Source organism: Tamandua tetradactyla, chromosome 6, assembly GCF_023851605.1.
Source record: "Tamandua tetradactyla isolate mTamTet1 chromosome 6, mTamTet1.pri, whole genome shotgun sequence".
NCBI lineage: Eukaryota > Metazoa > Chordata > Mammalia > Pilosa > Myrmecophagidae > Tamandua > Tamandua tetradactyla.
The window spans coordinates 82609149-82624844 of NC_135332.1; the positions used below are offsets into that span (position 1 = coordinate 82609149).

General features: G+C 48.2%; 1 protein-coding gene across 3 annotated transcripts in view; it reads right to left on the reverse strand.

The window, feature by feature from the left end:
- The window catches only part of SPATC1 (spermatogenesis and centriole associated 1), a 55903-nt gene that overhangs the window by 1964 nt on the left and 38243 nt on the right, over positions 1-15696 (reverse strand). For all 3 annotated transcript variants that reach the window (XM_077166551.1, XM_077166550.1, XM_077166549.1), the window contains 3 exons: positions 14502-15071; positions 13823-14341; positions 13534-13673 (listed from right to left, as the gene is read on the reverse strand). In XM_077166551.1, coding sequence (XP_077022666.1) covers positions 13534-13673; positions 13823-14341; positions 14502-15009 — 1167 coding nt within the window. In that variant the 5' untranslated portion in view covers positions 15010-15071. The remainder of the gene's footprint in view (positions 1-13533; positions 13674-13822; positions 14342-14501; positions 15072-15696) is intronic.

Here is a 15696-nt window from a genome sequence, read left to right on the forward strand (position 1 = left end):
GCTGCACCAGGTGATGGTAATTCCAGGGTGAGCAAAGGATCCTGAGTTTACCATTATGACCAGGGCTAGGAAGGTGAGGGCCACATGTTGTGATCACTTCATGGGGCTGCGGTCTGCACAGGCCTCAGGGAGGATATCCTGGAGTGAGAGGGTGTTGTGCAGAGATCAGGAGGGCAGGAAGGAGGAGAGAGCCTTCCAGGCTGAGGGACCAGGGGCAGGAGCAAGGGGCATGCTGGGAGAGGGGGTTCAATGGCTGCCTCTGTTGCTATCTTGGGTCTGAGCCTCAGTTTCCCTGCTGAGACCCGAGGCAATCCCAGGAGCCCCCTCCCCCAGCAGGGTTGTTTTAGGAGTGAGCCCTAAGCACAGCACCCACAGGTCTGTTATGGGGAGACTGCATCCCCATCCTGATGCCTGAACATCTGGCAGAGCTGTGTTCCTAAACTTTTGCTCTGGGTGCCACATAAAGGCATAGAGAAGGGGAGGGGTGGTGCCAGGCTAGTGTCCCAGGGTGAGGCCAAGGCCGGGTTGTGGGTGGGGAGGAGACGGGCGTGGCAGCACTGCTACTATCTCAGCTCCCAACTCCCCACCTTCGTCTCCTGCCCCTTGCAGCATGACCTGGCCCCTCTGTCATTCTTTGATTGCCTTACTCATTTCTGGAAGGCCCCTCCAGGATGAGCTCCCCGAGGGCAGGGACAGGGCCTGGCTGGTATACACTTGGCATACACTGAACGCTTGATACTGGTCAAGGAATGAATGGTTGGAGAAGTGACTAGAGGGCTGGGACTGGAGACAGGAAGGAGGAGTGTGAAGTGGGTGGAGGTATTAATTAGAGGGAGAGTGTCTAGTTGTTGGTGTTGGATGGGAGGCGGGGTGAGAGAACAGGTACAACCAGGTGCCGGGCTACCCTGAAGCTGGGAGCATGTGGCCTCCATCCAGCCTCTCCATCCTGGGACTTGTGACACTGACTACAGGCTCCCTCAGAGGGAAATGGTAGCAAATATTTCTGAATCAGTCTCATACAGACCTTGTGTTCTGATCACAGGGCGAAGGAGTTAGACAGTGAGATAGCTCCATGCCCCTCCAAAGGTGGAAGCTTGAAGCGCCTCATAATCCACTCAAGAGTTACAGAAGAAATCAAATGCAGTTGATACTAGATTTAACCCACACGTCTGACCCTGGGGTGGCACCCAGAGACGCCCTGAGGAGGCTGGTACTTCAGCGGGCACACTGGCCCGTGGCATCCACCCTGGCAGCTGCCCCATCTGGAGACCCCCCAGGTCAGCATTCACCTGACCAACCGCTGGGTGCTGAGTTGTTAAAGATTTTGAATAGCTCCCTTACTAGAGGGAACATCATTGCCCAAAATGCATGTAGTTAAAAACAAAAGGGATGTAAAATAGAATGTTAGAGGCTTCAATTGCAGAAAAGAATATAGCGAAGTAAATGTAAAGGTAGCAGGGGGACGGAAATAACAAACAGCAGAAATCAGGAAGCAGAACCGCAAAGAATCAGCCAAGTAGAGCAGCTCATGGAGAGCACAGCCCCTTGAGCCCAGGGCGATTTCAGCCCAGGCCACCCAGTCCAGGCCACCTTCTCACCTTCCCGGCACCCGCCCCCCCCCCACCGGCCTGGCTGCCAGGTCTCACCCTTCATTAAGTTCAAGCCACTGGGGTTAGTGTATGACCGAATGACCGAGCCCTGACCCCGGGAAACCTAGCCCCGCCCTGGAGGAGCGAGCCCTGCGCCTGCGGCTGCGCCCCAGGGCTGATCTGACCCTGACCTAGTCAAAGCAGCTAGTCCCTCACTCAGGGCGGGGCAAGGCAGCAGAGGTCACACATCACAGCAAGTTAGCATCCCGTGTCCTAAAAAACCGCCTCCTCCTGTCTCAGTTTGACCCCAGGGACCCGTGGGGCTTAACAGAAAATCTAGTGCATTGAGAGATGGGAGAGAAAAAAGAACGCGATTAACTGTTGAGCTGTGTTCCAGCAGCCTTGATTCTTGAAGACGATTATATAAAGATATAAAGTTTACAGTGTGATTGTGTGATTGTGAAAACCTTATGTCTGATGCCCCTTTTATCCAGGGTATGGACAGATGAGTAAAAAAATATGGATAAAAAATAAATAATGGAGGGGGGGTAAGAAGTAAAATAAATTGGGTAGATTGAAATACTAGTGGTCAGTGAGAGGGAGGGGTAAGGGCTATGGTATGTATGAGTTTTCTCTTTTTATTTATTTTTCTGGAGTGATGCAAATGTTTTTAAAATGGCCATGGTGATGAATACACAGCTATGTGATGATACTGTAAGCCACTGATTATACACCATGTATGGACAGTATGAAGATTTGCAATAAAAATATTAAAAATTAAAAAAGCATGTGATCATCTCAGAGAAAAAGCCTTCTACAAAGCTCGGTATTTGTTCATGGTAAAAGATCCCAACATAACAAGTAGAGGGAAAGTATCTTAATCTGATGTGGCAGATACTGAAATGGGCTCACGCAGCTTTCCTTCTAGCATCTTCTATTGCTTTCCTGAATCCTAAAAGATTGGAAGCTAAAAATCACCTTTTCCAGACTTCCCTGCAGCGCGACCCACCCCCTCGAGCTGAGCTTCCGCCAAGCAGGTGCATGTGGGGAGGGAGGGGGGCTTGAGGGCAGGAGTGGGCAACTCCAGGAGGTCCCTGCAGGGATGCAGGTTTCCTGGGGAGTGGGTGGCTGCAGGACGTGTACCCCGGGGGCCTCTGGCACAGCGGGGGCAAAGGTGAGCCCACCGGAGATGTCTCTTGGTGTGCTGGCGTTTTTACTGGTTGTACAGCAAACTCCTCTGCCTGTCTGGAGCCTCTCCAACCACCTAAATGTCTTTAATAAACCCTGTTCTGCTTCAGCCAGCTGGATGCTGTTGTTTGCAGCCCAGAACTCTGGCTGATTTGCCTAATAAAGAAGATCTGTCAAAAAGCCTAGAACACATATCATACTGAACGGTGAGACGAGAAGCAGTGCCAGTAAAGTCAGAAACAAGGATACAGTTGCTCGTATTATGTGCTTCTTTTAAAAACTACTGAGAATCAAGCCAATGTGAGAGATGATATGATAGAGAAATGAGATTTAAGAATTAGAAGAGCTGCAACTGTCCTGATTTGTAGGTCATAGGAATGTCTAGATAGAAAAGCCAAGGTGATTTACAAGCTGTTAGGACTAGGAAGAGAGGTTTGGTAAGGGATCTGGATACAAGAATTAAAAACATTTGCAGCAGGCTCGCAGATGGAACTCGGAGAGCCTGGGGGCACCCCAGACCCCGTGGGCACAGCCACGAGCCCGTCTACCCACAGTCCTCACAGTTGTCCTCATGCTGGGCCTAAGAGGCTAAGAGGATGGGGCTCGGAGCAGCTCCCCCAGAGCCATCCCAAACCCCAGAACCACCAGGCATGCCTGTTTCAACAAGGGCCACCAAAATTCTGGCTGCTGAGGTCTCCTGGTCAATGAGAGACAGTCCTGGCAGTTGGGTAGAAGAGGTGGCAGCATGAGCACAGGAGCAATTGTTAGTTGGGCTTAAAAGATGGCATAGCCCCCTGCAAAGTCATGATAAAACCACCAAGCCAAAAATCTACAGCAAAGCTACTAGAGCTAATAAATGAGTATGGCAAAGTGGCACAGGGTACAAGATTTTTCCCAAAACCAGTAGTGTTCCTATACACTAGTAATGAGCACTTGGAGGAGGAAATCAAGAAAAAAAATTTCCATTTACAATAGCAACCAAAAGAATAAATTACTTAGGAATAAATTTAATGAAGAATACAAAAGACCTATACACGGAAAACTACAAGAAATTGCTAAAAGAAATCATGGAAGACCTAAATAAATGGAAGAGCATACTGTGTTCATGGATTAGAAGACTAAATGTAGTTAAGATGTCAATTCTACCCAAATTGATTTATCAATTCCATGTAATATCAATTGAAATCCCAAAAACTTACTTTGCAGGACTAGAAAAACCAATGACCGAATTTATTTGGAAGGGAAGGATGCCCCGAAATCGTTAAAAGTATCTTGAGAAAGAAAAATGAAGTGGGAAGTCTCACACGACCTGCCTTTAAAGCATATTTCGAAGCTACAGTTATCAAAAAAGCATGGTACTGGAATAAAGATAGATATAGTGATCAATGGAATTGAATAGAGTGTTCAGATATAAACCCTCTCATCTATGGACAATTGATCTTTGATGAGGCAGTGAAGCCAACCCACCTGGGACAGGGCAGTCTCTTCAATAAATGGTGCCTGGAGAACTGGACATCCATAGGCAAAAGAATGAAAGAGGATCCATGTTTTAGTTTGCTAGCTGCTGGAATGCAAAATACCAGATACGGAACAGCTTTTTAAAGGGAGAATTTAATAAGTTGCAAGTTTACAGATCTAAGGCCGAGAAAATGTCCCAATTAAAGCAAGTCTATAGAAATGTTCAATATAAGGCATCCAGGGAAAGATACTTTGATTCAAGAAGGCCGATGAAGTTCAGGGTTTCTCTCTCATCTGGAAGGGCACGTGGCAAATGCGGAATCATCTGCTAGCTTTCTCTCCTGGCTTCCTGGTTCATGAAGCTCCCCAGGAGGTGTCTTCCTTCTTCATCTCCAAAGGCCATTGGCTGGTGAACTCTTTGCTTCTTGTGGCTATATCGTTCTCTGCTCTCTCCAAAACTTTCATTCTCCAAAATGTTTCCTCTTTTATAGGATTCCAGTAAACTAATCAAGACCCACCCAAATGGGTGGAGACATATTTCCCCCAATCCAGCTTAACAACCACTCTTGATTGAGTCACATCTCCAGGGAGATGATCTAATTACAGTTTCAAACATACAGTACTGAATAGGGATTAGAAGAAATGGCTGCCTTTACAAAATGGGATTAAGATTAAAACATGGTTTTTCTAGGGGACGTACATCCTTTCAAACTGGCACATTCCACCCTCTGGACCCTAAAAAAAGACATATTTTTCCAATATACAAAATACATTAATTCCATCAAATATCAGAAATCCTTAAACCATTTCAGTAGCAATACAGATGAAATACAATATTAGAAATAGTACAAACTCCTATCAAAATTAGTTACAGGTATGGTCTGTTCTAAGGCAAAATAATCCTTTAGCTCTGGACCTGTGAAACTCAAAACAAGTTATTTGTTGCCAACATACAAAGGAGGAGCATTCATAGGATACATATACCCATTTCCATAGGGAGGAGGGAACACAGGAGTCACCAGACCTGAGCAGTTTTGAAAACCTGCAGGGCAAACTCCATTAGATTTCAAAGTCTAAGAGATACTTATCTTCAGGGCTTTTGAAAGCGTCAGTCCCACCCTTTCTAAGGGCCTACACAGAGGCCTGCTTCTCTCTGAACACAACTGTGGGGAACATTGGGGAGACCACCTTTCTCTCAGCTCCAACCTCTCCAAGCATCTGGCTGCACCGGGCTCTCTGCAGTCTCTGGGGCATATGCTCAACTCCTCCATATGGTGGCAACCAGGCTCTCCCCAAACCCCAAGGACTGTGTTGCACCCTCTCCAAGGCCTGAGGCAGGCTGACTCTTCCACTACAACAAAGTCCTCTCCACATGCTTGGGTGGGTCCACTCTCCCGGCCTGAGGTTTCTTGACTTCAGACCCCAGGCTCCTTGGCTTTGCCTCTGAAGTTATTTTTCCTCCAAAATATTCCTTCTTTGTCATTCTCAGTCCCGACTGGCAGTGGTTCTCTTTATACAGATCCCACAGCACTCTCATTGGCTTCCTATGCAGTAGCCTTGGATTGTGCCCATCAAACATAAGGAGTTTCCACAAATCTTTCCTGGATAACTCCATGTCCAATCCTGGCTTTCTCTGAAATGGCTGACTGGTTCCACATTTGGTTAAATCCTCACATGGAGCACTATTCTCTGGGGTTTCCCTTTCTGGAGGCCAAGAATTATCCAGAACTTAAATTTCTGGTTTCTTTGCACCCAAGAGTTCAGTTTTTTAGCTTATCTCTTTCCTGTCACATTTCGCTATAAGCTGTGAGGAGAAACCAGGCTGCACTTTCCACATTTTATATGGAAATTGCTTCTGTTAAATATCCAAGTTCATGGCTTTTAAAATCTGCCTTCAAGCCAAAGCCATTAGTCAATTTTGCCAGATTATCTGTATTTTAAAACAAGGATCACCTTCCTTCCAGTTTGCAATAACGCATGCCTCATTTCTGTCTAGGACCTTATCAAAAGTGTCTTTAGAGTTCACATTCCTACCAACACTTTCTTCAAAGTATTCTAGGCCTTCTCTATCAGGCTCCTGGAAACTCGTCCAAAATCTTCCCCTTAGCCATTTAAGAACAGTTCCAACATGTTTGGTATTTGCAAGCCACAGCAGCACCCCACTCCTGGTACCAAAATCTGTTTTAGTTTGCTAGCTGCTGGAATGCAATATACCAGAAACGGAATGGCTTTTAAAAAGGGGAATTTAATAAGTTGCAAGTTTGTAGTTCTAGGGCCGAAAAAATGTCCCAATTAAAGCAAGTCTATAGAAATGTTCAATCTAAGGCATCCAGGGAAAGATACCTTGATTCACGAAGGCTGATGAAGTTCAGGGTTTCTCTCTCAAGTGGAAGGGCACATGACAAACACAGTCAGAGTTTCTTTCTCATCTGGAAAGGCACATGGTGAACACGGTCAGGGTTTCTCTCTCATCTGGAAAGGCATGTGGTGAGCACAGTGTCATCTGCTAGCTTTCTCTCCTGGCTTCCTGTTTCTCGAAGTTCCCCGGGAGGCAATTTCCTTCTTCATCTCCAAAGGCCGCTGGCTGGTGAACTCTCTGCTTCTCATGGCTATGTCATTTTGTGCTCTCTCAGAATCTCCCACATTCTCCAAAATGTTTCCTCTCTTATAGGCTTCCAGCAAACTAATCAAGACCTACCTGAATGGGTGGAGACACGTCTCCACTTAATCCAGTTTAACAACCACTCCTGATTGAGTCACATCTCCAGGGAGATAATCTAATTACAGTTTCAAACATATAGTACTAAATAGGGATTAGAAGAAATGGCTGCCTTTACAAAATGGGATTAGGATTAAAACGTGGCTTTTTGAGGGTACATACATCCTTTCAAACTGGCACAATCCATCTCCAACCTTACCCAAAAATTAACTCAAAATGATCAAAGACCTAAATATTAGGGCTATGGCCATAAAACTTTTAGAAAAAAATGTAGGGAAGTATCTTGCAAATCTTGTAAGAGGAGGTGGTTCCTAGACCTTATACCTAAAGCACGAGCACTTGAAAAAAAAAAGATAAATGGGAACTCCTCAAAATTAAACACTTTTGTGCATCAATAATTTTGTCAAGAAAGCAAAAAGGTAAACCTATGCAATGGGAGACAATATTTGGAAACCACAAATCAGATAAGGTTTTAGTATCCAGTAAATATAAAGAGATTCTTCAACTCAACAACAAAAAGACAAACAACCCAATTACAAAATGGACAAAAGCCATGAACAGACACTTCTCAGAAGAGGAAATACAACTGGCTAAAAGGCACACAAAAACCTGTTCAGCTTCACTGGCTATTAGGGAAGTGCAAATCAAAACCACAATGAGATATCATCTGACATCCACTAAAATCTCCATTATATATATATAAAAAAAACAGAAAACAAGTGCTGGAGAGGATGGGAAAAGAGGCACATTTATCCACTGTTGTAGGGAATGTAAAATGGTACAACCGCTGTGGAAGGCAGTTTGGTGGTTCCTCAGGAAGCTAAGTAAAGAATTGCCATATGATCCAGCAATACCAATGCTAGGTATATACGCAGAGGACCTGAGGACAAGGACACAAATGGACATTTACATACCAATGTTTATAGCAGCATTATTTACTTTGCCAAGAGATAGAAATAGCCCAAATGTCCATCAATGGACGAGTGGTTTAACAAGCTGTGGTATAAACATATAATGTAATATTACACAGCTGTAAGACAGAATGAAGTCTGCCCATTGTGGTTCACATGGATGGACCTTGAGGACATTGTGCTGAGTGAAATTAGCCAGAAACAAAAGGACAAATACTGATGGTCCCACTGATATGAACTAACATTAATGAGTGAACTTGGGAGAGCTGAAGTTAAGAACACAGGTTATCAGGAGATAGAAATAGGGTAGAGATTGGGCAATTGATGCTGAAGGAATACAAATTGTGCATCAGGACTGATTGTAAAAATTCAGAAATGGATAGCACACTACTATCTGATTATAGCACAACAATGTAAGTACACTGAAGCAGAATGTAGGTATGATTGAGGGAGAAGTGCTGGGGCATGTATGAAACCAGAAGGAAAGATAAAGGATAAAAACTGAGATGGTATAATTTAGGAATGCTTAGAATGGACAATCATGGTGATTAAATGTATAAATATAAACATGGTTTTGCATGAGGGAGAACAAATGAATGTCAATATTGCAGTATATACCTGGAGGAACTGAGTGTGGGCACACGAATGGACATTTGCACACTGGTGTTTATGGTGGCAGTGTTTGCTGATCCACAACGGATGGAGGTGGTCTAAGGGTACATTGACCGAGGAATGGAAGAGGGAACTATGGTGTATACATACAATGGACTACTGAGCGGTGGCAAGAAGGAATGAAGTTGTGAGGCACGCAAGTATATATATTAAGGACTGTATATTGAACGAAATATCCGGAACAAAAAGACAAATATTATCATGCCTCAATCATATATATGGACTAACTATAATATAAAAACTCGGTATCAGGTTGGGGCTTTTGTAAAGGGTCCTAGATTGTAAGCTCTTACAGCAGTCACATCTATTCAGGAGGCATAACTGTTATTTCTAAATTCGAAGATACTGAGCTGCTTATAATCTGGTCGTACCCAGAAACTTTAGGTATTTATATGACACCTGAGACTCAGAGAAAAGTCCCATACGGTGATTGTTTAAAAAGTTGAAAAAGGGATCAGACTTTGAGTAAAGATATGAATGAAGCTGTTCTGGGTAGGACTACAGCAAATTAGAATACAGGGTAAAGGGTGATATCGTTCATATTTTAAAACTTCATCTTCTGTATGAGACTAAAGGGAGAGATGTCTATTTGGTGCAAAACTTAAATTTTGGGTAGTGCATTTCCTAATTTAAACTGTATGGTTAAAGTTTAGTTAACACCAAAATCTTGAATAGGGTGTGAGATTTAGTTGGTTTGTCCAGGTTAATGTAATGCCCCAATATATCCCAGAGTAATCTGGCAGTGAATAAAGAAGTATTTACAAAGTCCCTTTGGGGGACTGGGGAGAAAGAAGGAAATATGGAACTTCCCCATTTGAAGAATTTCTGATATTCTCGCAAGCAGTGGGCACAACCAAATCAACAGGCTGAGCCCTCAATCCTATGAAAGTTATTCCTGCAAAGGACAGGCTAAGCCTCCCTCAAATTAGGCCTAAGAGTCACCTCCAGACATCTGTTGCTCAGATGGAGCCTCTCTCTCTAAGCCAACTCGGCAGGTGAACTCATTGCCCTCCCTCCTATGTGGGACATGACTCCCAGGGGTGTAAATCTCCCTGGCAATACAGTATAGAAATCCCAGGATGAGCCAGGACCTGACATCAAGGGATTAAGAAAGTCTTTTTGACAAAAGGGGGAAGAGAGAAATGAGACAAAATAAAGTGTCAGTGGCTGAGAGATTTCAAACAGAGTTGAGAGGTTATCCTGGAGGTTATTCTGACGTATTCTATAGATATCCCCTTTTTAGTTTATGGTGTGTTGGAGTGGCTGGAGGGAAGTACCTGAAACTGTTGTTAGTCAAGTTGTACTGGAGAGACTGGAAGGAACAGCCTGAAAATGTGGAGCTGTGTTCCAGTAGCCTTGATTCTTGAAGATGATTGTATAAAGATATAACTTTTACAGTGCGACTATGCGATTGTGAAAACCTTGTGTCTGATGCTCCTTTTTTTCAGGGTGTGGACAGATGAGTAAAAAATATGGATGAAAAACTAAATAAACAATAGGGGGGACAAAGATTAAAATAAATTGAGTAGCTGGAAATACTAGTGGTCAATGAGAGGAAGTGTTAAAGGCTATCATATGTATGAGTTTTTTTTAATTTCTTTTTGTGGAGTGATGTAAATATTCTAAAAAATGATCATGGTGATGAATACATGGCTATGCGATGATACTGTGAGTCACTGATTGTACACCATGTTGGAACTGTATGTGTGTGAAGATTTCTCAATAAAAATGTTAAAAAACAAACAAACCACAGCCCATTCAGGGAGGAGATCTAGCTAGTCCTCATTACACAGTGCCTTCGGTGTAAAGCTATACAGGATTCGTGAGGCAAAAGAGCTGGTTTTGGACATACCAATTTTGGTCAGGTTCAGTGGGTCTCTGTAGTATGTAGGGCTTCTATGCCACTGCTGACATGGAAAAGAAAAAGAAAAACAAACAAACACCCAAGATTTTTTAAGGAAAGAAAGCCAGAGGCTGGGCAAAATGGAATCAGACGCAGATGGAACAAATGGCGAGGCCAGGCAGAAAGGATAGGCTTGGGGAGACAGAGGCGTCTTCACAGTCCCCAAATGAGACTGGACCTCAGTCAGCCTGCAGCAGCCCTGCAAGGACCAGCCAGGAGGAGGCCACTGGGCCTCCCGGGACCAGTGCATGGCTCTGGGCTAGGCAACAACTGATCCCAGCAGAGCCGATCACTGCTGATGGAAATTAAGGAATGGGGTTCACAAATCTGGGATCCCTGACAGTGACTACTGTGCAACAGGCCAGCAGGGGTGTGGGGTAGAAGCCAGGCTCCGGGGAAGCCGAGCTGGCCTTGCCATCCTCAGACACTGGAAGGATATACTTTCCTTTGTCATCCTCCTGCCACTTCCCTGCCACTTCCAGCCACTTGGGGCTGTTCGATTCTATGGCATAACCAGTATCTTTCGAGTGAAGGCAAGAAGCCAATTCTTCCATTAAACAGCCAGGCATTCGTAGAATCTTCTACTCAAAGTGAATTTCCAAGCAATGTGAAACTTAAGTTTAATATTTAATTTCTGGGTGGAAGTGTATGTAGGCTTATGGTCAAAATTAAATGTGGTCTTTGACAATGAAATATCAGGTGCAGCATTTCAGAGACACAAATGGCCATGTGCCTCCAGCACTGTGTGTCCATTTTCAGGCAGTCACGCCCAGTGGGCCCTGGGAGAAGCACTGGGAGGCGGACAACTGGGTAGGCAGCGGCAAAGGATGCCGGATGCAGGCCCTGGCAGGAGCCTCAGAGACAACAGGTGCTCAGGCGTCATCGACACTGCAGAGGTGCAGACTTCCCCCTACTATCATCTATAACTCCATTCAAAATTACACAACTTTTTGCCTGGAACTTAACAAACTGACCCTAAAAGTCATATTGAGGAGCAAACAATTTGGAGCAAGAATGGGGTAGGATTATCCCAGACTTGCACTGGGCCCTGTGGCGGAGGGGGCCTTACTGACCACAGGGGCTGGGCAGTGGTGCTTTGCCCCCATCCTCTGCCTACTTGAGCCCTGGGAGGCTGACCCAACTGATCCTGTCAGTGGACTCTGTCCTCCTTGGCCACCAGGAGCCCCCCAGGAGCTGGAGGAGGAGTGGGGGGCCATGTAGGACTACCATGGGTTGGCTGTGTCCCTGGAAGGAGGGTCTCAGCTCCCGCCTGTGTCCTGTCCGCCCTGCCCTCTCTGTCTTCTGGTCTCGGGGCCCCCTCCCCTCCCCACGCCCTCCAGGCCCTGGTCCTGTGCTCCCTCTTGGAGGCCTCTGCATTCTCTACCTCATGTCTCCCCACATCATTCTCTGTGGGTGCCCCCCCCCCCCACTGGGTCCATACACAGGGCGGGGGGCACGGGTTCCCAGCCTGTTCACAGTGGTCACTCACAGGTGAATTAGAGATTCAGATGGGAAAAACAAAGTTTTAAAGCTTAGAAGAAAATACAGAGTAATTTTAGGAACTTCTCACAGGGAAGGCTTTCTTTTTTTTTTTTGTTTAATTTTTTTAATTAATTTTTAATTTTTTTTTAAATACTAAAAAACATCAAACAAACGCAAACATTCTTAACTTTTGATCATTCCGTTCTACATATATAATCAGTAATTTACAATATCATCACATAGTTGCATATTCATCATAATGATCATTTCTTGGAACATTTGCATCAATTCAGAAAAAGAAATAAAAAGAAAACAGAAAAAAATCCACACATACTATAACCCTTACCCCTCCCTTTCACTGATTACTAGCATTTCAAACTAAATTTGTTTTAACATTTGTTCCTCCTATTATTTATTTTTATTCCGTATGTTTTACTCATCTGTGGATAAGATAGATAAAAGGAGCATCAGACACAAGGTTTTCACAATCACACAGTCACATTGCAAAAGCTATATCATTATACAATCATCATCAAGAAACAGGGCTACTGGAACACAGCTCTACATTTTCAGGCAGTTCCCTCTGTTACACCTTAACTAAAAATGGGATGTCTAATGCGTAAGAATAACCTCCAGGATAACCTCTCGACTCTGTTTGGAATCTCTCAGCCACTGACACTTTATTTTGTCTTATTTCTCTCTTCCCCCTTTTGGTCAAGAAGGTTTTCTCAATCCCTTGATGCTGAGTCTCAGCTCATTCTAGGGTTTTTCTCAATCCCTTGATGCTGAATCTCAGCTCATTCTAGGATTTCTGTCCCAGGTTGCCAGGAAGGTCCACACCCCTGGGAGTCATGTCCCACTTAGAGAGGGGGAGGGCAGTGAGTTTGCTTGTGTTGGCTGGAGAGAGAGAGGCCACATCTGAATAACAAAAGAGGTTCTCATGGGGGTGACTCTTAGGCCTAATTTTAAGTAGGCTTAGCCTATCCTTTGTGGGGTTAAGTTTCATATGAACAAACCCTAAGCCTGGGGGCTCAGCCTATAGCTTTGGTTGTCCACACTGCTTGTGAGAATATCAAGAATTCAACTTGGGGAAGCTGAATTTTCAGGGAAGGCTTTCTTAAGCAAGAGGTGAAAAGTACAAATAAAAAATGGAATGTTGCATCATTCTGACCACATTGAAAACTTAAAACCGGCGACACAAGACCCTTAAAACAAAAGGAAACTGCAACCTTCAGACCTGGATGCAAAACCAATCCAGGCAACCCAAAGCACCTGGCATACCGGTTACACCCAGATGGGCAACAGCACCAAGATGAAGACGCGAGAGAAGCACAGCAGGGACACGGACAGGCTGTGTCCAAAGGGCAGCACGAGTGGCCCACTAGCAGCGGCCATGATGGCAGCCCACCCCTACGTGGGCACAGTGGCACCCCTCTATGGGCCACTGGGGCTGGCCCGCAGGTTCTTCCCGGGCCAGACTCCCTGGGGCACCCCTCTGGCTCGGTGGACTGAAGAAGATCCCCCCACTCCCACCCCGCCCCGTCCTGGCCAGGGCCTTCGGGTCCCCACATTTCTGCGCGGTGCCCGGAGGCGGGGTGGGGGGCTGCACACCTGGATGATCTTCTCGGGAATGTTGGAGACGGTGAAGCCGTAGAGGCGCACGCGCTCGGGGAAGATACTGGAGAGGATCCTGCGGTCCAGCTGGAAAGCGATCTCTCCCACCAGCCTCTCCCAGGCTACCTGCTTCGGCTCTGGGGGCGAGAAAGGGTCTCAGTCAGCCGAGCCTCTGGCGGAGAGGCCGGTCAGGAGCCACGGTCAGGGGCCAGGCGGCGCGACAAGAGGTTTCCCCCGGCCCCATCCCCACCCGGAACTTGTCCCGAACCTCCGCGACGTGGCTCACCGCGCGGGCCGTCGGGGAACTTGCTGGTCTTGCGGTGGGCCAGCTTCCGCTCCAGCTCCAGGAGGCTCTTTCGAGATGGCTCCGCGGGCCGTGGGCCCCGGGTGGCAGTCACTGAGGTCGGGGAGGGCGAGGAGCAGGGCGGGGATTCGGGGTTGCGCGGAGGGGAGTGAGGCACTAGCGCGGGCTGGGTGGGGGAGCTGGAGGGCTGCTGGGTGACAGCTGTGCTCGATGGGGTGCAGTTGGCTGCGACAGCCTGGGGGGCAGAAGCGGCGGCGGTGGGCAGGGCTGTGGTGGCGGAGGGGGTGTTTGGGGAAAGGGGCATGGGGGCAGGGATGGCCTGTCCCTGGGGGGCGCTGGGCTGTGCCCCGGGGGCCGCGGTGCTGAAGAAGGAGGCCCCCGTGGGGCCGGGCGTGCCCACGGTGCTGATGGGTGTGGAGGTCTGGATGGGCGTGCCCATGAGTGAAGTGCCGAGGGCCTCTGGGTCCTGGGCCGGCCTGGGCTGCTCGGCAACGGGGGGTGCTGGAGGCGAGGTACCGGGACAGAAATGATAAGAGGAGGATTAGAGCCCAGCGGGACCAGGGCCTGGGAGGGGCCCACGGGGTGTCCCCTCGGTGACCTCTTGCCCCTCTGGCCCTAGGGCACCTGCCCCCTTGCCCTCCCCCCACCCCACACCTGTTACCTTTGCAGGCAGCTGCCGGCCCTGGGCCTGCCGAAAGTGGGGGCCCAGAGGGGAATCCATGGAGGGGCTCTGCCAGCCTCACCTTCGTGTTCTCCGACACCGCCTGGTTGCCCATGGGGTTGGCCAGAAGGTTCTGAGATACACCCAGGGGGGCAACTGGGGGGGGGAGCAGGGGGCTGCCCAGTGGAACGGTCAGGGGGCCAGGCATTGGGGCCATCAGGGTGCCAGTTGACGGCAGGCCCAGGGAGCTGGTCAGCGTGCCCGCTGGAGCCACTGCCATGGGGCTGGTCAGAGGACTGGATAGGTGGCCAGTCAGGGGCCCCGTTGATGGCAGGCCCAGGGAGCTGGTCAGTGTGCCCGTCGGAGCCACTGCCACGGGGCTGGCCAAGAGGCCGGTCAGGGGCCTGTTCTGGGACACGGCTCCTGAGCAGGACAGCAATGTGTTCATAGGGCCCGTCAGGCCGGGCTGCGGGCTGCCCAGCATGTCAGCCAGGGGCGCCAGGGTCATCGTGCCCACTTCTTCCAGGTGTGCTTCATTTGCTGCTGCCGGGGGTGGGGACAGGAAGACACCTAGGGGGACAGAGGAGGCACTGAGACCCCAGGTGAGTACCTCTGGGAGCGAGGAGGGTAGCGATGGGGTCCCAATCTAATTGCAGTTCTGCCTCTGGCCACTGACAGCCTCAGCTGCACCTTGCCTTCAAGGTGGGCCTCCAGGGGTGGCATGGGGCCCGGAGGATGGCTTCCTCATAGGCCCCCGAGGGGCTGGGCCCCTCTCTCCACCTTTGCAGAGATCTCCAGAGGCTTCACCTCCAGTTTGCCCAGGCTCTGAATGCTGACCCCCCAAGCCCCACGGACGTCCAGCTGCCCTGCCCTCAAGTCTGCCTAGGGGCCGGCTCCTGACGCCCCTCTCTGAGGAGAGGGGTCTCCTCCTGGCTGGTCTCAGGGGTCACCAAGTTGGCCTGCTATTTCCTGGCCTCCTGTCCCCACCCTTGTGGGGATGAGGCATGACATGATACACAAGGTTGGGGCTCCTCGGGGAGGCACAGCTGGGACCCACGGAGCCCCAGTATCCCTGGCTCAGCCCTGTGGGTGCTGCTGTGGGAACAGTAAATGCAGACACAGCCCCAAGAGGCGCAGGGGCAGCCCCCCAGCCCTGCCTCGTCTAGCACCCCCTCCTGCCAGGGCCTGCTCACCA